The sequence below is a fragment of the Mya arenaria genome, chromosome 8, assembly GCF_026914265.1.
Source record: "Mya arenaria isolate MELC-2E11 chromosome 8, ASM2691426v1".
Lineage (NCBI taxonomy): Eukaryota > Metazoa > Mollusca > Bivalvia > Myida > Myidae > Mya > Mya arenaria.
In genome coordinates this window covers 36,294,464-36,319,488 of record NC_069129.1, presented here as the reverse complement: position 1 = coordinate 36,319,488, position 25,025 = coordinate 36,294,464, and the positions used below count along the sequence as shown (strand labels likewise).

Sequence of the window (25,025 nt, the reverse complement as noted above, 5' to 3'; positions counted from 1 at the left end):
TTAACGTGCCGATGCCTGTTAATGTATCGTTAATGTATCGTGGAGGGAGTCAACGTGCCGATGCCTGTTAATGTTTCGTGGAGGGAGTCAACGTGCCGATGCCTGTCAATGTATCGTGGAGGGAGTCAACGTGCCGATGCCTGTTAATGTATCGTGGAGGGAGTCAACGTGCCGATGCCTGTCAATGTATCGTGGAGGGAGTCAACGTGCCGATGCCTGTCAATGTATCGTGGAGGGAGTCAACGTGCCGATGCCTGTCAATGTATCGTGGAGGGAGTCAACGTGCCGATGCCTGTCAATGTATCGTGGAGGGAGTCAACGTGCCGATGCCTGTCAATGTATCGTGGAGGGAGTCAACGTGCTGATGCATGTCAATGTATCGTAGAGGGAGTCAACGTGCCAATGCCTGTCAATGTATCGTAGAGGGAGTCAACGTGCCGATAGTATTGCCGCAAACAATGTTGTAAACCTGCCAATTCTAAATATGGTACTAAAGGTTTCGCAAACGTCACAATATACAATGTACCCATGTAAAGATGGGAATACTTTCACTGTTCGTTCCAGAAATAATGCCTTCTTTCGCAGGATTTAAACATAGTACAAGAAATACCTTTTCATAATATTTGACGACTTGTTCTATTACTCTTACAATAATGTTTGTTATTTAAATGTTAGAAATAATTTATTCATATATTTAAGGGTGTGTCATAAAGAGTATTCTCTTACCCATAACTTAATTATAGTGTTTGGTGAAAGGATTCTGGGTATTTTACTGCACGCTCATTGTTTAGTGATGAAGACCACACTCTAAAAATATCTTAATTTTATGTTTTAATATATTATGTCTTAATCTTTTATATTTTCTCTAAATAAAGATATTAGAATTATTTAATAGGATTAATTAATTATGATTACTGTATAGTCAGTTGATTGAATTGTTCGCAATGTAACCAGGTGTACCTTTGAAGCCAGCTATCACATGTACAATTACGTGTTATGTAATTGGATGTGACATTATAAGGTATGGACATGTAACATTATAAGGTATGGACATGTAACATTATAAGGTATGGACATGTAACATTATAAGGTATGGACATGTAACATTATAAGGTATGGACATGTAACATTATAAGGTATGGACATGTAACATTATAAGGTATGGACATGTAACATTATGAGGTATGTACATGTAACATTATAAGGTATGGACATTTAACATTATAAGGTATGTACATGTAACATTATGAGGTATGTACATGTAGCATTATAAGGTATGGACATGTAACATTATAAGGTATGTACATGTAACATTATAAGGTATGTACATGTAACATTATAAGGTATGTACATGTAACATTATAAGGTATGTACATGTAACATTATAAGGTATGGACATGTAACATTATAAGGTATGTACATGTAACATTATGAGGTATGTACATGTAGCATTATAAGGTATGTACATGTAGCGTTATAAGGTATGTACATGTAACATTATAAGGTATGGACATGTAACATTATAAGGTATGTACATGTAACATTATAAGGTATGGACATGTAACATTATAAGGTATGTACATGTAACATTATGAGGTATGTACATGTAACATTATAAGGTATGGACATGTAACATTATAAGGTATGTACATGTAACATTATAAGGTATGTACATGTAGCATTATAAGGTATGGACATGTAACATTATAAGGTATGTACATGTAACATTATAAGGTTTGTACATGTAACATTATAAGGTATGGACATGTAACATTATAAGGTATGTACATGTAACATTATGAGGTATGTACATGTAACATTATAAGGTATGGACATGTAACATTATAAGGTATGTACATGTAACATTATGAGGTATGTACATGTAGCATTATAAGGTATGGACATGTAACATTATGAGGTATGTACATGTAACATTATAAGGTATGGACATGTAACATTATAAGGTATGGACATGTAACATTATAAGGTATGGACATGTAACATTATAAGGTATGGACATGTAACATTATAAGGTATGGACATGTAACATTATAAGGTATGGACATGTAACATTATAAGGTATGGACATGTAACATTATAAGGTATGGACATGTAACATTATAAGGTATGTACATGTAACATTATAAGGTATGTACATGTAACATTATAAGGTATAGACATGTAACATTATAAGGTATGTACATGTAACATTATAAGGTATGGACATGTAACATTATAAGGTATGTACATGTAACATTATAAGGTATGGACATGTAACATTATAAGGTATGTACATGTAACATTATAAGGTATGTACATGTAGCGTTATAAGGTATGGACATGTAACATTATAAGGTATGTGCATGTAGCGTTATAAGGTATGTACATGTAACATTATGAGGTATGTACATGTAGCGTTATAAGGTATGGACATGTAACATTATAAGGTATGTACATGTAGCGTTATAAGGTATGTACATGTAACATTATGAGGTATCGACATGTAACATTATAAGGTATGTACATGTAGCATTATAAGGTATGTACATGTAACATTATAAGGTATCGACATGTAACATTATAAGGTATGTACATGTAGCATTATAAGGTATGTACATGTAACATTATGAGGTATCGACATGTAACATTATAAGGTATGTACATGTAACATTATGAGGTATCGACATGTAACATTATAAGGTATGTACATGTAACATTATGAGGTATCGACATGTAACATTATAAGGTATGTACATGTAACATTATGAGTTATCGACATGTAACATTATAAGGTATGGACATGTAACATTATAAGGTATGTACATGTAGCGTTATAAGGTATGTACATGTAACATTATGAGGTATCGACATGTAACATTATAAGGTATGTACATGTAGCATTATAAGGTATGTACATGTAACATTATGAGTTATCGACATGTAACATTATAAGGTATGGACATGTAACATTATAAGGTATGGACATGTAACATTATAAGGTATGGACATGTAACATTATGAGGTATCGACATGTAACATTATAAGGTATGGACATGTAACATTATAAGGTATGGACATGTAACATTATAAGGTATGTACATGTAACATTATAAGGTATGGACATGTAACATTATAAGGTATCGACATGTAACATTATGAGGTATCGACATGTAACATTATAAGGTATGGACATGTAACATTATAAGGTATGGACATGTAATATTATAAGGTATGGACATGTAACATTATAAGGTATGTACTTGTAACATTATAAGGTATGTACATGTAGCATTATAAGGTATGTACATGTAACATTATGAGGTATCGACATGTAACATTATGAGTTATCGACATGTAACATTATGAGGTATCGACATGTAACATTATGAGGTATCGACATGTAACGTTATAAAGTATTGACATCTAACATTAGTACCAATGGCCTGATAACGTGGCAAACCGTGTGTTCAATTTATACCATGAAATATAAAGAGTATAATCAGTGAACATATCTGAGTAGCCCGATAAAAACTGGATAACATGACGATATAAATATTCAGTGGTGTGCTTATATTTTAGGAGACATAATCATAATTTTCAATTAACAAGCGCATGCTATGCAAACAACAATGACAACGTCCAATACATCGTTTCATCTTTCAATGAGTACAAGGGCGCGAATTGTTAAAGTAAAGAGCTATGCAGACCGTGATATTATTTCATTATTATTTTTTTTTTTGGTTAAAGCTGCCAATCAAGCTGAACATTTTCGTTTCTGTTTTATATGTGCGTGCAAGTGCGTGTGTGTGTGTCTGTGTGTGTGTGTGAACAATTAACAACACAGGATTGTTAACTTTTGATTAAAGCTGTAATAGGCGTTTAATTTAAATTCGCTTGTGGTAGTGTGTGAACGCGTGTGTGTGTGTGTGTGTGTGTGTGCGTGCGTGCGTGCGTTCGTGCGTGCGCACGCGTGTGTGTGTGTGTGCGAGCGTATGTGAGTACGTGTGCGTGTGTGTGAGTGTGTGAGAGAGATTGGCAAACTGGTGTATGTGTGTTTGGTAAGCTGGTGCAGACAAATGGTAGGGTTAGCTAGTATTAACGGCAGCTATAACCTAATATGAACCATATGTGGCAGTATCGATCTGGGATGCAAGAAATATTTTTTTACATAATTTTATACAGAATAACGCCTTGAATAATGTAACTTTGGTATATGATTATTTAAAAAATACTCTCCATGACTGATACTACCACCTTGATATTGCGGGGTTCAGTCCTGGGTAATAACCTATATGGCTACCAAACTGTAGTCGTATTCATTTTGAGAGGAGTGCATCCGTTTGAGCACGTTTGAGTTTGTTGTTTACACACCATTCCCATTTTATTATAAGCTTGAAGATTGTATAATAGTTATGTGGAATTACCTATCTATTTGACACAACAGCAACGTCTATTATAGAACTTATAAAGTAGATTACAACTACCAAACCTGTATGCTTGTGTAATTCACCAAATTTTCAGACGATGGGAGACGGGTGCGCCTATACGTGTGGGCTGGACGGCGCGAGTGAGCAGAAGGCGGCTCGAGAGCTTAACGAGGAGCCACGAGAGCGACTAGGCGCCCTGACCGCCTTCCGTGAGTGGGCCCTCCAGCAGCGCTGGCTGAAAACACCCACAGGTAAAAAAGTGCTTCCGGCTATACTTGCGTTAAGTGTTGTCTCTGGTTACAGTCAAGTTAATTATCAAAATGTTTCAAACTAGACAAATTTACACTACTTGCATATACTTAAAAGTGTTTTGTCGACAAAGTCTGATACATTTTTGGTAACATTAAAACTAAAATTTAAATATGTATACATTTCAAGGATAGAAAAGGCCTTTACCTTAAATAAGTAGATGTCTTTTAAGACAATAATTTATACAGTCATTCATACTTTCTGTTTTTGCAGACGTTCGGTATTTGCTCGGGTTCTTGCGCGCTCGGAAGTTCAGCCAACTTGGCGCCCGAGAGCTCCTGGAAAACTACTGGACGGTGCGGACTAAGTACGCGGACTGGTATAAGGATTTGGACCCCGCCGATAACCATGTGCAGGATATCATCAAACAAGGGTAAGTATACATAGGGGTGAGCCTGGAACGAGTGGTTGGGAATGTGAATTCGGACGAGGGGAATTAGTAGGTGGTAGGAAACCTGAATGGAGCCGGGTCTTGGATCCCGCCTACAACCGCGCAGGGCATCATACAATATGGGTAAGGATAGCACATTGGTATGGTGGCGAACGTGAAATCGTGCGATAGGGTGGGTGGGGGCTAGTGGAGGATAGGTGATGGGAGGGGAACATGGTTGATACTGAAACATGCTTCCCGCCGACAATTGTGTTCAGGAAACAAATGGTGTGGGGTTGAATTCAAGTGGTGGGCAGGGGTGCGACGCATGGTGTTAGGGGCGGTAAAGTACGTGCATCTGTGTTAGGGAGATGACATGACTTGTTCCAGAACATGGGACTTCCGGTTTGAGAAAACGCATTTAAGTAACGAATTTAATTATTATGCATTAATGAAACTAAATGGGTCTGGAGCGTCGAAGCAATGAACCAGTTTAGTGTTTGATATATAAATTGTCTATAGGCACAGTCTCTGTGTAAACCTACCGATTCCCCTGATTACAATCAATAACGTTGTACTGCTGAATTATGTGTGTGTGTGTGTGTGTGTGTGCGTGCGTGTGTGTGCGTGTGTGCGCATTTTTAATCGGTTCAATCAGTTAATATAATATATATATATATATATATATATATAACTTGTCTTACATAAACATCCGCCTTGTTTTAATACCGATATCATTTGTGTCGTTAATATTTCAGCGTTTATATTCCACTCCCAGGACGAGACAAACAAGGGCGAAAACTCGTCATCGTCAGACTTGGTGAGTACAGGAAAATAGCTGATCTTGTAGCAAATTTGGCTGAGCGGTATTTTCGAAAACTGTTGAGTGATGCACTTATGGTGACATGTCGCTATTTTGAAAACATATTTTAGTTTTCGAACAAAACAGGTTATTATAAATGTAGCGATGTTGATGGATTGACTGTTAAACTCAACAATGTGTTGAACTCACATCCGATGTATAGTAATGGCACCAGGAATTACCGACAAAGCCCCTGCAATCGCCCGTTAAATAGTGATTTTCGAAACAGCGTCTCAGAGAGAAAAGACAATTAACAGAAACAAATTTGTGAACTGATGTTTTAAACGTGGATCTGACAAACTATTTTAAACAAAGCTGTCCAAAACGCCAGAAAGTGACGGTCACTGCGAAAATAGGACTGAAAATAGCAACATTAGCAAGGAATCGCCCGGGTAACGAAAGATGGAATCAATGTAAATTGGTTGACACAGGGTCTACATTTACGACAATTTAGGAGAAGCATTAGTTACCACGGTGTAGGAGAAGCATTGTTTACCACGGTGTATGAGAAGCATTGGTTACCACAGTGTAGGAGAAGCATTGGTTACCACGGTGTAGGAGAAGCATTGGTTACCACGGTGTAGGAGAAGCATTGGTTACCACGGTGTAGGAGAAGCATTGATTACCACTGTGTGATTATGACTATATATAATCAGCGAGTGGTTGGCAGTAAGTACACAGTGCGAGTGGTTGGCAGTAAGTACACAGTGCGAGTGGTTGGCAGTAAGTACACAGTGCGAGTGGTTGGCAGTAAGTACACAGTTAACATTTAAGCTTTATAGTTTGCAGTATAACCTCAAGACTGTTGTTAAAGAAATCGAGATCGACGTTTTCTTTGAGAGTTTGATTGGTGAACGAAAGACAGCAACTTGACTGGTAGGAAATAAATCTGCTTTACTGTAACCAATCCAGGCCCTCGACCGAGTGACAACAGGAGGCAATATGCAAATGTGGCAGACTTGAAGCACGGAAATGCGAATTGTAGAGGCAGCATAGTTATAACGAAATCGGTTTCAATGGAAGATGCCTGATAAAGTCAGAAAAAAATGTATGTGATTTTGGTGGACCCGACGATAAAGAAGGCAACGAAATTGAAGAAGCATTTGAAGCACAAACATAGTTACGTATGTTAGTTTAATGACGAGTATTATGACTAAAGCGCTTTAAGTTGGAGTTTAAAAACATGAATGTACATTGGTACGCAGGGACGTGAGTAGTGTCACGATTTGGACGAGAGATATGTCCGAAACCTGTTGAGTGCAGCACTAATGGGGAAACGCCGCTATTTCTGAAAAGACAGTTAAGTTTTATTACAAGAAAGACCATTGATGCAAAGCATCAAAGGGCGCCGTTTAATAGTTTATGCATTTGTTAAATGTTGAAAAACAAGGAATGTCAAGGCCAACAAGCATATTATAGTGCAACGAACCGCATCAATGAAGTTCTCAAAATATTTGTAGTATTCTGCTTGACAACATAGGCAAAAGCATTGAAATTGAAGAGTTTCAAGTTGAACATTTCATTAGGGGTGTGGTACATTAATGAACACGACAGCATTAGGGTACTTGTGCACTGTACTTTTTGTCATTGCCACCTATCCATATACCATGTTTTATTTCAATACCATAAGTAGTTTTAAAGTAATGCTCTGGTCAAGAAAAAGCGGCAAAGGGCAATAATTATGTAATTAGCTGAAATACAGCTATAGTCATTGTGCACTGCACTTCCTCTCGTTGTGCTAAAAACCATTGTATGATGTTTAATGAAATTCCAAAAAAGGAGTTTTCTAATTATGCTCCGGACAGGAAAGGGTACAAAGGGAATAACTCTTGCAATACACTGAAATAGAGTTATTGTTCATGTACACTGCAGTTCTAATCATATAGGGGGAGGGGGCAATGTCACCATGCTGGAATGACAACTTGTAGGGCAGAATAAGTTTCCTCATTCATCATACAGAAGTGATTTAAAAAAAAAATTAACAATTTTTGTAGTACTTTAATAAACATTATCATTTCGTCTGAAAGTTGCAAACATAAATAAAACATAATTATTGAACTGTTATATAAAAAGTGAACATTGTTTACTAGATGAAATGCATTTATAACATAACATGCCTTGTTTTAAGCTGTTTAATAATACTAAAATTTAATGTAAAATTGCATAAAAATCTGGTCAATGGAGTTATAATGTTAACTTCTTCATTTTCATGGTAAAGAAGAGTTGAAAATGAATGTTTTTAGTTGATAATGATATTAACACAAAAACAGCATGTGTCTTATTGGACAATGGCAATTTTTTCAAATATGATAAAAATAACGCATTCAAACTGAATATGTATCAGACTATGTATGAAAGAAATAATACTGTTTCTATTTTTCACAAAGGTTTTGAAATACAAAAATGCACATATAAGCATAAATAGGCCAAATATGCAAAAAAATAATAGTTAACAATGTGTGAAAGTGATACTGAACACTTAAAATAATTTCTTTGTGCATTAAATGAATATATACCAGGAAAGCAAGACTCAATCAAGTCCAAAATGTATAATAACATGAAGAACACCCCTTTATGAATATCTTCATAACAAATCAGAGTACATGTAAACAATAATCATTTATATCATTAGTATCAAATGTGTCTAGTTTAAAGTGTGTTTTCATTTGCATTAAATTACATTGTAATATATACCAGAAAAGCAATTATAAAAATCCTTAAATGTATAAGAAACTGAAGACAACAAAGAATAACACCCATTTATGAATATCTCCAAAACAAATCAGAGGTCACCTAAACAATAATCATTCATATAATTAGTATCAAATGTGTCTAGTTTTTGTGTGTCTGTTCATTATCTTTAAATGAGCATCTTTAAAGTGAAACTCTTATTTGAAATCAATACATATAATTGTATTTATAACACACATCAAATTGACTGATAAAACAATAACTTCTTACTAAATAGTGCATTTACTAAAATATTGTTTACTGATAACAAACTTGTGACCCTGTTTATAATAGCAGAAAGCATGACAAATATTAAATGGCATGTTAATAGATTGGTAGTCTTTATCTTTAAATTATTATTTGTACAAGAAATTATGATTAACTCAGTCTTGGTCAATAATTGAAGACACAAAATATGATAGTGATTCCCCGACGGTATGTGAACAAAAGCGTTTAAATTGACCAGTCAAAAAAAGATTGGCTTAATCTGATCACGTGACCAAATAAAGTCTATTAGGCCACTCCTTTTTTATATTTTGGTTTACAAGAATTTTTGGAAAAAATGTCAACTGGGTGGTCGAAAAAAAACAAAAAAAGGAAAAAAGTCACAAAACATTCTCTTAAAGGGTGAAAATCAGAGAGAACAGCATATAAACATTGAACATTTATATCATTTACCTGACATTTTAAATTTTTAAACAGCTATTAGTGCATGTTTTAATACACTCAAAGTTTCAAAGTTCTAATTAAACACACAGTTTAAATCTTGCATACTGTGCATATAAAACATCAATGAAATTGACTATAAAACATGTTTTATAAATTACATGTATAAACTACACTTTTTATCAAAGATACATTGAATATTACTCAGCAAGACATTTGTTAAGCTTTACGGGTATGCTAAAGCAAAAGTGAATGCAAAACTCTTAAAAACTGACCAATATTAAATTGAAAAAAGGAAGGCGAATTTTACGCATTAAAAAACACAAAAATTGCACTGTATTAAGACAATACATTACATTTTCTAAACATTGTTTCAGTTATTTCAATATTGGAAAATGTCAATAAAGTGAAATATTTCCAATTTTGTAAATAAGGAAGTAACATTTTATGAAGACATTTGAGCTTTAATATTGTGAAAACAATTCCTGAAAAACTAAAAACCAAACTAGACCTAGATTTGAGTGTTAATAACCTTTACCATGCGGGGTCCTAGTTGTGTGCAACCCAATCCATGCTAAGTCCGGATATTTTCGGACCGGGATATTTACCATATGGGATGTTCACTAAATACGTTTCAAATTCAAATCTTGCAGCAAATTACCACATAAGTACATAAAATCACATAGCAAAACAATACTTTATGTACCAATTATAGTAACAGAGAAATCCATAATTGTGTATCGGATATTTTCTCCCAACTCCGCCATTTTGTGTATGCGTTCACAGGGCATCTATACTTCATGATTGTTTATTTTTCATTTTAAAGAGTATTCCTACAAATCTCATTTATAGTGAAATATCAAGTTCATTAAAAATTAAAATGGACTTATTCAAAATAATTTTCCGTGTTGTTTTATCTAAATGTTTTGCACACAACTCCTGACATTAGTAAATGTCATTGACACATGTGTTGTTATTATTATTATTATTATTATTTACCAAACTTATATAGCGCCTTTTTCATATACACGTTCAAAGGCGCTTTACAACGATATAATCTGATAGCTAACTACAAGCAATATCATTAAAATACTAGACAGCTTTTGAACAATAAATGTACAACATACTAAAATATATGAAACACAATAAAATGAAATGTGGTATTTAACTGGTCGTCTGAATTAAAAACAATAAATATCAATATCATACGATAAAAAAATAGTCTAGCGAAACTTTGAAAAAAATTAAAAATGATATTAATATAATTTACGCCAGACATCTAAATTGCATTTATATATTGTATCAATAGTCTAAAACAGTTTACATAGGATATGTAACTGTACTAAAAGATCATGGTAGAATTAAAACAGGTTGTAAAAATATGTTTAAAATCACATAATGGTCACACAGTCTTCGGGAATCACCGTCACAGATCATTCCTGGTAAAAATGCTACTCATACGCCTGTTTGAAATAGTGTGTTTTAAGTGCACCTCTGAAAGAACACAATGAACTTGAGTCTCTCACACCGGATGGTAGGTCGTTCCACAGTTTCGGGGCTGCATATTCAAAACGTTGGTCGCCGTAGGTTACAGTTTTACTTTTTGGTATCACTAAAGTAAGTGCTTTGTTTTGAGATCGCAGATTTCTTCGTGGTTTGTAAACACATAGCATTTCTTCCAAATATTCTGGTGATTTTCCGTTTAAAGCTTTGTAGGTATGCGTTAAAATTTTAAACTGAATTCTGTATTGCACTGGAAGCCAATGTAGTTCTTTAAGTACAGGTGTGATATGATCGTACCGCAAGGTTCTGGTGATGATGCGGGCAGCTGTATTTTGAACGATCTGCAGTTTGTTGACTAATGTTTGAGAAACTCCATACAGTAGTGCATTGCAGTAATCTAGGCGCGAGATAACCAATGAAGTCACAAGTTGTTTAGATGCATCAATTGTCAGATATTTCTGAATTCTGCCGATTTGTCTAAGATGTAAATAACACGATCTGCATACTGAATTAACGTGATCTTCCATGTTCATGTTTGATTCAAAGATGGCACCTATTTTTTTTTACATTAACAGACTGTTTAACTTTCGAGTCACCGACGGTTACCGATAGATCTTCAATGTGTTTGAAGTTATGAGGAGATGAGAACATGATGACTTCTGTGTTATCAGTGTTAAGTTTGAGCATGTTTAGATTCATCCATGATATTATGTCTCGAATTATGTGTTCAACTCTTTCATTGTTTTTACTCTACTATTAACCCAAACATGAATAAACATGTAATCTAAAATAAACACAAGCTTTACATTGACTCAATGATAAGTGTTTCCAAACCATTGTGTGATTTAAAATCCATAAACACAACCGACCGAACTTGTGAAACTAGGCCACCGGTGTCAACTTAGAAATTTTACTTTCGATTTCACCACTCACACTAAGTGCACTGTTATTTGATATTTAACCATAAAATGTTATAAAATGTTTTTCTCACACATAATTTACAGATATTTGTGTCTACTTATTTGATGGCAGCCGCTGACACTTTTGTTTTTCATCTATAAACAACAATATTTTCATGACCTAAATTGGCAGGGAAAACAACAATCACGTGACAGTTAATGTTTGTGTCGGCTGTTAAATTTGCCGATGTAATTTGCTATTGTTATTTTAACAACTCCTGCATATTTTAATTAATTATTTCATACAAAGAATGACTGCTATCGTCAATTCCGCCATTGCCAACGGCGCTGCCATAACAGTTGACTGGCTCACATGCTATCACTATAAATTGGCAAATACGGCTACAGAACAACAAACCAGTCGAGATCTACTGCATTCGTACTCTTATCTGTTCGTTTTTCTTTCGTTTCGCACCAAAATCAATACGGTCGGTGAAATAATTTTGAAAAAAAAGTGAAATTCATTTCTTTCTTTTTTTGTTCTTTTTGGAAAATTAGACTCGCCGGTTTTGTAAACCAATTTATATAAAAATAGTGGCCTTGCCAAAAAAGGGCACCCTTACATTTGGTAACACACTTGCTTGTCATTCTAGGGGTCGCAGGTTCGATTCCCCGCCGCACCACTAAAAATACTTATCATATTCCGGGAGGGAAGTTAAATGGGGGTCTCGTGTGACAGTGCTATTCACTGGTGCACGTTAAAGAACCAGGGTAGCTCTAACCAGGGATATGGTCCAGGATTCACTCCCTATGTTGAATATTGCGAATGCCCATTTAGGTTCTTTAGGTTAATATTTTTATTAAGTCTGAGTTATGCAAATTAGTAATAGTTGTAATACTTTGAATTCAGTCCAATACCTGCAATCAGAGATCAAAAATACTTGAATATCTCAGAAGTTAATAAAACAAATCAGCTGGATTAGAATTTGGCTAACTTCCGGCCTAATAAATGATTACATGAAAAATTAACGATGCTTAACTTTATGGTCATCTTAGTAAGTGTAGCTTCTAAGGAGAAACATGACAAACCTTTTTATTACTTAAACCAATTGGATTTTAACTGAATTTTAAGGAAATGTATGTGCCACGGTGCGTATCCATATCGGTACCCTCTCTACGAAATCTACTGAAACGGTACCCTCTTTGCACATGCACCGGTCATTCTCTGCTGAAAACCAATCGGCGATGGACAACAATCCAGTTAATGTCCATTCTACTGATGAAAGGAGGTATGTCATGTGCAAAAGAAGTATACCACGGAACACTAGAATGTTAAAGTTATGTCTTTTCTTGTTATGTGCCCATTTTTCAATTACTGCAACTCCACAATAAGCTACACAATATCGATATTTCTTGCCTCGCCCACCGCCTCTGCATGTTCTGCGGACTTAAATGAACCACTGGTTTGATTATGTACACACCATACATATTACATGTATTCATTTATATATCATATTCATACAAATTGCGAAAAATTGTCAAAAATATAAGTAAAATTCAATAAAACACCCTACTTTCGGTTTCACAGCGGCACGGGTAACATCTTTGCTATTGATTTTTTTATATCACAGGTAACCTCTCTTTCAAATTTTTTCAAGCAATAGTAAGAATGACATGTTGTTGTTTAACGGAAAGTTGTTTACGGCTATCAGTCAAAGAAACTGACAAAACTCAGCATGTTTACCGGCGTGTTCTAAGTTTGTTAGAATTGCTGGAAGTAATTCAGTCATTTCCTTGCAAAGCGACTCTACTATGAAACAAATTGAGAGAGAGGTTACCTGTGATATAAAAAATCAATAGGTTACCCGCGCCGCTGTGAACCCGAAAGTAGGGTGTTTTATTGAATTTAACATATATTTTTGACAAATTATTGCAATTTTTATGAATATGATATATAAATGAATGCATGAAATATGTATGGTGTGTACATAATCAAACCAGTGGTTCATTTAAGTCCGCAGAACATGCAGAGGCGGTGGGCGAGGCAAGAAATATCGATATTGTGTAGCTTTAAAATATTGTAAAGTTGCAGTAATTGAAAAATGAGCACATTACAAAATAAGACATAGCTATAACATTCTAGTGTTCCGTGGTATACTTCTTTTGCACATGACATAACTCCTTTTATCAGTAGAATGGACATTAACTAGATTGTTGTCCATCGCCGATTTGTTTTCAGCAGAGAATGACCGGTGCATGTGCAAAAGGGTACCGTTTCAGTAGATTTTGCAAAGAGTGTACCGATATGGATACGCACCGTGTAGTTCGTACAATGATACAGTGGCTCCGTTCAAGATATACATACTTAACATTATGACAAGTGTTGGCTATTATTGAACATGTGCCTCAATGTTAATGTGTTGAAATCTCTATAATTGTATACTTCTAAACATGCCTGTTTATGACTAATTGTCTAAAAAACGACAACCTGTACATAGTCAAAGTTAGCGGAAATTAGCTTATGTGTTTTATGCTGTTATGCAGGTAGTATGGACCCAAAAGGAAAACGGAACACATTTGATGACGTCATGAGGGCGAATCTGGCATTATTCGACTACATACTCCTAGACGAGAATATTCAAGTGAACGGACTTGTGTTCATTATTGACCTGACGGGGTTTTCCCGACACCATTTTGTATCGACTGGGGTGGAAAACACGAGGAAGTGTATGATTGTCACTCAGGTAACTAAGTAGTCAGACAGAAATAATATCTCGGGTAGACCTATGTTTGATCTTTTGCAAGCAATATCAATTAAAAATAACACTGTATGAATAACATATATTGTCACAAATTAGTCTATACTTATATAAAGAGGACCAGTTTTAATCTCCCAAGTATTGTTTTGAAGTGTAAGTGTACACCAGTGATGAACATATGTCTTTATCTCATGGCTTTGTCCACACATTTATGGCCATGGGTGTCTAAACAACGAAATTGAATACATGAAAATCATTGTTTTTGATATTCTCTCTACTTGTCGACTTAATAATAGAAATATGAAATATAAAGTTGAGAAATGCGTTAGTTGTTTAGTTTAAACATATTGTATTGCCATAAAAGGTACAAATGAGTTTAACGCTTATAAAAAAACATCTTTGATGGCATCAAACATGTATAGTTAACTAGATGTTATAATATTGGTCGTTATTATATTGACTTACGTCAAGTTGACTCCTTGATTTTATGTTTATTGCAGAAAGCATTACCTGGTAGAATAAAGGAGCTGCACTATTACAACACGGGTCCCGTGTTTGAGAGTATCTTTAACATGATCCGCCCCATGATGTCTGAAAAATTGAGAAACAGGGTAAGTGTTCTACATATTATTAATTGCATTTATTGTAATCTTTAACTTGGTCCGACCCATGTTGACTGAGGAGCAGGGTAAGCGTTCTACATAATATGTTTTGCATTTATTGGAATCTTTAACATGACCCGCCCCATGATGACTGAGGAACAGGGTAAGCGTTCTACATATAATGTTTTACGTTTATTGGAATCTTTAACATGACCCGCCCCATGATGACTGAGGAACAGGGTAGGCGTTCTACATATAATGTTTTACGTTTATTGGAATCTTTAACATGACCCGCCCCATGATGACTGAGGAACAGGGTAAGCGTTCTACATATAATGTTTTACGTTTATTGGAATCTTTAACATGACCCGCCCCATGATGACTGAGGAACAGGGTAAGCGTTCTACATATAATGTTTTACGTTTATTGGAATCTTTAACATGACCCGCCCCATGATGACTGAGGAGCAGGGTAAGCGTTCTACATATAATGTTTTACGTTTATTGGAATCTTTAACATGACCCGCCCCATGATGACTGAGGAACAGGGTAAGCGTTCTACATATAATGTTTTACGTTTATTGGAATCTTTAACATGACCCGCCCCATGATGACTGAGGAACAGGGTAAGCGTTCTACATATAATGTTTTACGTTTATTGGAATCTTTAACATGACCCGCCCCATGATGACTGAGGAACAGGGTAGGCGTTCTACATATAATGTTTTACGTTTATTGGAATCTTTAACATGACCCGCCCCATGATGACTGAGGAACAGGGTAAGCGTTCTACATATAATGTTTTACGTTTATTGGAATCTTTAACATGACCCGCCCCATGATGACTGAGGAACAGGGTAAGCGTTCTACATATAATGTTTTACGTTTATTGGAATCTTTAACATGACCCGCCCCATGATGACTGAGGAACAGGGTAGGCGTTCTACATATAATGTTTTGTGTTTATTGGAATCTTTAACATGACCCGCCCCATGATGACTGAGGAACAGGGTAGGCGTTCTACATATAATGTTTTACGTTTATTGGAATCTTTAACATGACCCGCCCCATGATGACTGAGGAACAGGGTAAGCGTTCTACATATAATGTTTTACGTTTATTGGAATCTTTAACATGACCCGCCCCATGATGACTGAGGAGCAGGGTAAGCGTTCTACATATAATGTTTTACGTTTATTGGAATCTTTAACATGACCCGCCCCATGATGACTGAGGAACAGGGTAAGCGTTCTACATATAATGTTTTACGTTTATTGGAATCTTTAACATGACCCGCCCCATGATGACTGAGGAACAGGGTAAGCGTTCTACATATAATGTTTTACGTTTATTGGAATCTTTAACATGACCCGCCCCATGATGACTGAGGAACAGGGTAGGCGTTCTACATATAATGTTTTGTGTTTATTGGAATCTTTAACATGACCCGCCCCATGATGACTGAGGAACAGGGTAGGCGTTCTACATATAATGTTTTACGTTTATTGGAATCTTTAACATGACCCGCCCCATGATGACTGAGGAACAGGGTAGGCGTTCTACATATAATGTTTTACGTTTATTGGAATCTTTAACATAACCCGCCCCATGATGACTGAGGAACAGGGTAAGCGTTCTACATATAATGTTTTACGTTTATTGGAATCTTTAACATGACCCGCCCCATGATGACTGAGGAACAGGGTAGGCGTTCTACATATAATGTTTTGCATTTATTGGAATCTTTAACATGACCCGCCCCATGATGACTGAGGAACAGGGTAGGCGTTCTACATATAATGTTTTGCATTTATTGGAATCTTTAACATGACCCGCCCCATGATGACTGAGGAACAGGGTAAGCGTTCTACATATAATGTTTTACGTTTATTGGAATCTTTAACATGACCCGCCCCATGATGACTGAGGAACAGGGTAAGCGTTCTACATATAATGTTTTACGTTTATTGGAATCTTTAACATGACCCGCCCCATGATGACTGAGGAACAGGGTAAGCGTTCTACATATAATGTTTTGTGTTTATTGGAATCTTTAACATGACCCGCCCCATGATGACTGAGGAACAGGGTAAGCGTTCTACATATAATGTTTTGTGTTTATTGGAATCTTTAACATGACCCGCCCCATGATGACTGAGGAACAGGGTAAGCGTTCTACATATAATGTTTTACGTTTATTGGAATCTTTAACATGACCCGCCCCATGATGACTGAGGAACAGGGTAGGCGTTCTACATTTAATGTTTTACATTTATTGGAATCTTTAACATGACCCGCCCCATGATGACTGAGGAACAGGGTAAGCGTTCTACATATAATGTTTTGTGTTTATTGGAATCTTTAACATGACCCGCCCCATGATGACTGAGGAACAGGGTAAGCGTTCTACATATAATGTTTTGTGTTTATTGGAATCTTTAACATGACCCGCCCCATGATGACTGAGGAACAGGGTAAGCGTTCTACATATAATGTTTTACGTTTATTGGAATCTTTAACATAACCCGCCCCATGATGACTGAGGAACAGGGTAAGCGTTCTACATATAATGTTTTACGTTTATTGGAATCTTTAACATGACCCGCCCCATGATGACTGAGGAACAGGGTAGGCGTTCTACATATAATGTTTTGCATTTATTGGAATCTTTAACATGACCCGCCCCATGATGACTGAGGAACAGGGTAGGCGTTCTACATATAATGTTTTGCATTTATTGGAATCTTTAACATGACCCGCCCCATGATGACTGAGGAACAGGGTAAGCGTTCTACATATAATGTTTTACGTTTATTGGAATCTTTAACATGACCCGCCCCATGATGACTGAGGAACAGGGTAAGCGTTCTACATATAATGTTTTACGTTTATTGGAATCTTTAACATGACCCGCCCCATGATGACTGAGGAACAGGGTAAGCGTTCTACATATAATGTTTTGTGTTTATTGGAATCTTTAACATGACCCGCCCCATGATGACTGAGGAACAGGGTAAGCGTTCTACATATAATGTTTTGTGTTTATTGGAATCTTTAACATGACCCGCCCCATGATGACTGAGGAACAGGGTAAGCGTTCTACATATAATGTTTTACGTTTATTGGAATCTTTAACATGACCCGCCCCATGATGACTGAGGAACAGGGTAGGCGTTCTACATTTAATGTTTTACATTTATTGGAATCTTTAACATGACCCGCCCCATGATGACTGAGGAACAGGGTAAGCGTTCTACATATAATGTTTTGTGTTTATTGGAATCTTTAACATGACCCGCCCCATGATGACTGAGGAACAGGGTAAGCGTTCTACATATAATGTTTTGTGTTTATTGGAATCTTTAACATGACCCGCCCCATGATGACTGAGGAACAGGGTAAGCGTTCTACATATAATGTTTTACGTTTATTGGAATCTTTAACATGACCCGCCCCATGATGACTGAGGAACAGGGTAAGCGTTCTACATATAATGTTTTACGTTTATTGGAATCTTTAACATGACCCGCCCCATGATGACTGAGGAACAGGGTAAGCGTTCTACATATAATGTTTTACGTTTATTGGAATCTTTAACATGACCCGCCCCATGATGACTGAGGAACAGGGTAAGTGTTCTTCATATAATGTTTTTGTGTTTGTTGAAATCTTTAACATGGTCCGCTCCATGATGACTGAGGAGCAGGGTAAGTGCTCTTCATATGAGGTTATGCGTTTATTGGAATCATTAACATGGTCCGCTCCATGATGACTGAGGAGCAGGGTAAGTGCTCTTCATATGAGGTTATGCGTTTATTGGAATCATTAACATGGTCCGCTCCATGATGACTGAGGAGCAGGGTAAGTGTTCTTCATATGAGGTTATGCGTTTATTGGAATCATTAACATGGTCCGCTCCATGATGACTGAGGAGCAGGGTAAGTGTTCTTCATATGAGGTTATGCGTTTATTGGAATCATTAACATGGTCCGCTCCATGATGACTGAGGAGCAGGGTAAGTGTTCTTCATATGAGGTTATGCATTTAAGAGTATCTATATAAACTCATTTTACTTTTTTTAGTGATACAAACGCGTCAAGTGTACAACATTCTTCGGGGAAAAACATTTTAAGCTCTGCTTTCGGTTTAGTCCGTTTTAATACACCATGTTCATCATATACATGTGTATATAGAAGTATTACACGTATATTAACTAACTTTCCAACATAATGTTAAGCGGTTAAAAGTATATTCAACATGATCCTACCAGGATGACTGGATTATTAAGAAATCGGGTTTTCGTGCCAGAAACTTTGTTTGCCTTAGTGATCGAGAGTGTCTTTACTTTTAAAAAATATATCAATCTTATAATAGAGTACATGCAGAATATCAAGAATTGTGTGCAACAAGGTATTTCATTACGTTTGCCATTTCTAAATATTACTGCAATATCACCAACCTTCAAGTGAACCCAATTTAAATGACAAACCATTACTCATAAAACATTGCTAAGCTTTCGTTTGGCATTTGTTCATACGCCACAAAGCTGTTTAAATCAGTATTATTTTAAATGAACGTGTCTGTTATATGACCATAACTGTCAAGAACATTCTTTATTTTTTTATGAAGTAATTGAGCATATTTTCGTAAATTAACAGTTTATAACTCAATGTGAATTCGTGAAATGACATCTTCCCTCGAGTGAATTTTCCATCAAATATTGCGCTTTGATTTAGACTATTTAAGTGTACAATATGCACTTAGTAATGGTTGAAAGTTGTTAGTATGTACACAAGTAAATTGTTTGATACGACACAGTACATACTAACAATCTTAATAAAAAATGTCAAGTATAGAAACTATATTGATATATGAATAATAGTCAACAAAAAACTGATTATCGGATAAAATGAAATACATGTATTATAATTTCATTTGATACATTTTCGCTTGATATCTTACGCCAAATGAGCATTTAATTGCATCTTCAATACGATTCATGTTTTTTCCGGGTTTTACCGAGTTTTCCGGGTTAATTTCCGGGCAATAAACCTGTCCGAATCCGAGGACCGAGATTCTATCTTTGGCCTATAGTATCTAGATCACCGGCCGTGGCCAAAATGTAAACAAGGATATATACATGTATTTATTTTGATTCAGTTCGCGTTCATTTTGAAACTTCTTGCGTATGCTGCTTTATATATTGCATTTTTTAACTCTCGATCGTATTAGAAAAATTGCGTTTTCTATGATTTTAATTGCGTGATTATGCAAAAAAGCAGCTTATTCGCATTGTATAAACCGCAAAACATATTAAGAAAACTTATGACAGCGCTAAATTTAGCAAGCTACTCATGGAGCACGCAGTTCGCCGTAGCTATAAGAGCAGACTGGAGCAGATTGGTAATGTAATTAAGGTTGTTGATCACCGCAGTTCTAACAGCGCTGGGGTTGATACGCCCGTTCGCGCATTATTTCGTTATATGTTAAAAATGTTATGCCGATATGCCGATGGTAAATTCCGATTCACTGTTATAAAAGTCTGCAGGCCTAGCAGCATAGCGGCATACAGCCTAAAAACTCCCAGACAGGTAATTTAATGAGAAGAAAGTATGGAAGGTGATTTCAGGCCAAAGTAATGCACCAATCAATTGTAACCACCACCACCCTCCCCAGTTCCGGGGGTATACCGGGGATTGCGGGGGAAATGGGCCGTGTTTTTACCTTCCAGGTGGCCTTGCAGTGCCGAGTGAATGCGGTGGTTTTGTAATCGCTCCAAAAATAGCGGGGAATGGGCCTTACCTGGGTACCCCGGGCTGCGGGGGCAATTGGCGGTGATTTTACCAGCAGTTTGTCCGCGCAGGGCGAAGACTTTACCCAGAATTGGCTGGACTGAAAGTCAAAGTCCCCGCTATTCCCCGGACCTGGGAGCCGTTTTTACAATTGGCTGGTGCATAATTACTTTAAGGAGGATCATTGACTTGCTGAAAATAGAAGACCAAACAAACGTTATTGTTTAAGTTGTTGCAGTTTATAGTTTAATGTTTAATTTGAAATGAATTGGAGCGTGAAATGGCTACTAGTTCTGTCTGAGAACGTTGAAACATAATTTTTGATGAACAGTTTACATATTCTTACTCTACCCAGCAAACCCTTTCAAATACATTTTCTTGAAGATTGATAGTAACTCTCGAAGGAAAGTCCAAACTTGCTGAGTAAAGATAAGATTTGATTAAGTTATGGCCTCTTGAACATGGTCATCTCAGCAAATATTGGGAACTACAGGGGCAAGTCCGCTCTATTTAAAAAGATTTTAGAATATGAGTATGAAAATAGAATTATTGTGATTTAGTACTTATAACAGTTCTCCCATCATTATTTATAAGCCTGGGTCTATTTTTACCTTTTCGTAATTGATAACAACACACCTTGCCCATTTGATAGTTACTATAAGCTAATCAAACATTTAATTAAATGTGCAAAATCGGTCGAAAGATATCATGTGGACAATCCATGCAAGTTTAAAACAATAAGCTACATGTCTGTCTGCGCAGCACCATGCCCTTTTTCGAATCCATCTAAAACCCTTAATTCAGTTATATCTCTTTACCAATGTAGAGTCTTAAGCCACGGCAGATGACCCACTAATTGTCATTACAATTATACTCATTGGTTGAATATCCTATCGCAGGTGCACGTGCACGGTCAGAACTTGTCCACAGTGTACGGGCGGATCGACCAGACGCTACTTCCGGAAGAGTACCTGCCGGATGATTATGAAGGGACGTGCGCGGGATCAATTCAAGATATCTGCAGTACGTCATATTTTGGTCTTGGACCCGCATTTATTTAAATGAACACATCCTCTGTTGTCTTGTTCTTATGTTCACATATTTGTTTAGTATGCCAACTTAAAATGAACAATTCGTCTGCTTAGTTCTTCAGTATAACAAACATATAGTTCACATGCTTGATAAACGAAATATAGTGAAAATACAGTGAATCTTTTCTGAATAAAAATGTTGACGTTCACTTTGTCTTTAATTTAACAGTTTCCAACTGACCAAATTACAACTTAAACACGCATCCCAAATCAAGGTTTACTGTTACTGTTTGTTTTTTTCAGACAATCTCGCGGAGGAGATGCGACAACCTCAGGCGAGAGATTTTATCCGTGACTTGCACAGCGGAAAATATGGCGTAGACCTTGCTCTCAAACCGGATACCGTCGAGCCTCAAGCCTCGTTCAGGAAACTTAACGTCTCCTAAAATCGTTACCATCAACCTTCGCGCAGAGATCATCACATGTATAGGGCCAGGGGAGATCCATACGTTGCATTTTGCGTTACCGTCTCTATGTGTTTACTAAAATCGCCATGAAAGTATTGTGTATGTAGCTAAGCCCGTTCTTCCAAAAACCATACCGATTGACCCACCTGCTTTAATCAAAGACAATACTAGACTGACCTCCACAAGACAAATTTAAACGCACGGATTACTTCCATATGTTGTACAGTCATTTAAACTTTTATCATGGTACATTTAGAAATAATGAAACAATGCATATTTTCTTTATTTGAAAACACAGTTGTAAAACAGATATTTTCCGTCGTGGTGGCAGTCGTCTCTGCTTATAAAGGAAGGTCACAGCGCTGTCCCAAGGCATCACGTGACTCGCATCTACAACCCTATGGAAACTTATGATTACATCATGAGTTTCTCGAAATTGCAACTGACAGCAAGTTATACGCTCTGAGACTCATTCATCTTGAGTTGTCCAAATAAATAATAAATAAATCTCCATTGGTTTATGCAGCGTTTCTATTGGCTAAGTAAAGAGAGATAATATATAGGAAATAAACATTGGAGTAACGCTTTATAATATTTGGTATATTGATAGAGGGCAATCAGGAAATTATGCACGTCATTTCTTGCGTTGGCTAAATTGTGGTTCCTATGGCAACAGAAATCGTGTAATTGTGTGTCCGTCCGTTCGGAAAGACTGGATCCTGCGATATCTGAAGAAGTATGCAAGCTTGTTTTTTTCAACTTAGTATGTTGTCACCGGAAATTACGGACACCCTGTCGATCATCGGACAAATTGTTTTTTTATTGCAATAAAATGTGATTGCTATGGCAATGAAATGTGATTGCTATGGTAATGAAATGCGATTGCTATGGCAATGAAATGTGATTGCTATGGTAATGAAATGTGATTGCTATGGCAATAAAATGTGATTGCTATGGTAATGAAAATAATCAAAATACCCCAAAAGTGAAAATTATACTGAATGAAATTGATTCTACATGAAACAACTCTCACTATTCAATTGACAGATACAGATTTTTTCCTTTCACGTAAATACCATTTTAAATTCATGTAAATACCATTTTATATGACAAGTTCGAATTAAAACTGGTAGGGAACTATAGTATATAATTATTGCAAGTGATTTATTTTTACAAATTTACTCAGACTTAAACTCGCACGTTTACAAATGAACTTCAAGGATTTGAAGGATATTGAATGATCCTGGCTTGTGAATTTCTAAACAATGCGAACTTAATAGCCTGTCAGTCTTACACATCAAAGTTAAATCTGCCGCTATCGACGATTTGGCGCATTCGTTTACGTATCACGTGGAACTAGCTTCTAAATAGGTGTCTCATTACCATTCGAAGTACATACATGTACTTTGCGTTGATTTCACTTCAACCGGCAATTCAAAGTCGGAAGCTATAACTTGCGCTCTCAATAACGACGCGGTGACAAACGAAACTTTTGGTATTGTTGAAACAGTCAGGAGCCGCCGTTGAGGCGGAACAAGTTGTTGTCAATGGCATTACGTTCGTGTTTTGTTGAACAAAACGAGGAGCAGGTCTTGCAAACAGTAGTATCTCCTTACGCATGTTCGTGTCTATCTTCATAATAAATTTGCCAAAAATCTTGTTGTACCACAGAACAGATGGAGTATGCATAGTAAAATACCTAAATTCTCCTGAGGTCCTCCGAACATAACTGGTTATTAAGATTTGTGTTCATTATTAAATGTATACACAATATAAGTGTAAGTGTTCATGTGGCGGGTTATTGGGAACATTTTAGGAAATCACGTCATTTAAGAACGGTCACAACACAAAGGGTTCACTGTAACGGTTTATATTCTGAACGTTTTCGTTTAAGTATGTTTAAGAAATGCACAAACTCCTCATGGATTCACCGGTCGCTTATTAGAGTCTGATGGCGTCGGATCGGTCTCAATATGTTTTTAAACGTAACTGGCCCTTGAATTGATCATTTTCCGGACAATGTACCTGATTTTCAACTCGACTAAATGTGCAATGTCTTTCATGAACAAACTATCATGATCTTGTTCCTTTGAGTATATTTAGTACAGAATAGTATATATTGCATATGAGGAGTATATAAAATTGAAATAAAGTGTCATTTTATCAAATGCTTGATGGTGTATAATAATTTTACTATTTTTAAGTATTTATATCTTAAAAAATGCATGACACGTTTCATAAGTCTTATTATTAATTGCTGTTTACTATGATTTACAGTTTACTAACATTTACGTATATTTTCTGTAAACATATTGTTTTTGTTCATTCAAATTATCCAATAAAAAAATAAATGTATGGGCTGTTTGATTAATGGATATATGGTTCCATACGGAATGCCGTTAGGTCATTCGCCTGTGAATGTGTTGATCGAAATCGCGATACTCGATACGATGATGAAAACGCGAAAACACGAAACTACGATAACGAAAACACGACAGTACGATAATGATGAAAACGCGACGATACGATAACGAAAACGCGATTATACGACAGTACGTTGATGATGAAAACGCGACGATACGATAACGAAAACGCGATTATACGACAGT

The 25,025-nt window shown here is 36.2% G+C and overlaps 1 protein-coding gene across 2 annotated transcripts in view; it reads left to right on the top strand.

Annotated features, from left to right (window-relative positions):
- The window catches only part of LOC128242104 (alpha-tocopherol transfer protein-like), a 38,349-nt gene extending 13,584 nt beyond the window's left edge, over positions 1-24,765 (top strand). For both annotated transcript variants that reach the window (XM_052959146.1, XM_052959147.1), the window contains exons 2-8: positions 4,522-4,678; positions 4,950-5,109; positions 5,865-5,926; positions 14,311-14,510; positions 15,026-15,136; positions 21,818-21,941; positions 22,253-24,765. In XM_052959146.1, the coding sequence (XP_052815106.1) occupies positions 4,522-4,678; positions 4,950-5,109; positions 5,865-5,926; positions 14,311-14,510; positions 15,026-15,136; positions 21,818-21,941; positions 22,253-22,395 (957 nt within the window). In that variant the 3' untranslated portion in view covers positions 22,396-24,765. The remainder of the gene's footprint in view (positions 1-4,521; positions 4,679-4,949; positions 5,110-5,864; positions 5,927-14,310; positions 14,511-15,025; positions 15,137-21,817; positions 21,942-22,252) is intronic.
- The last annotated feature ends 260 nt before the right edge of the window (positions 24,766-25,025 follow it).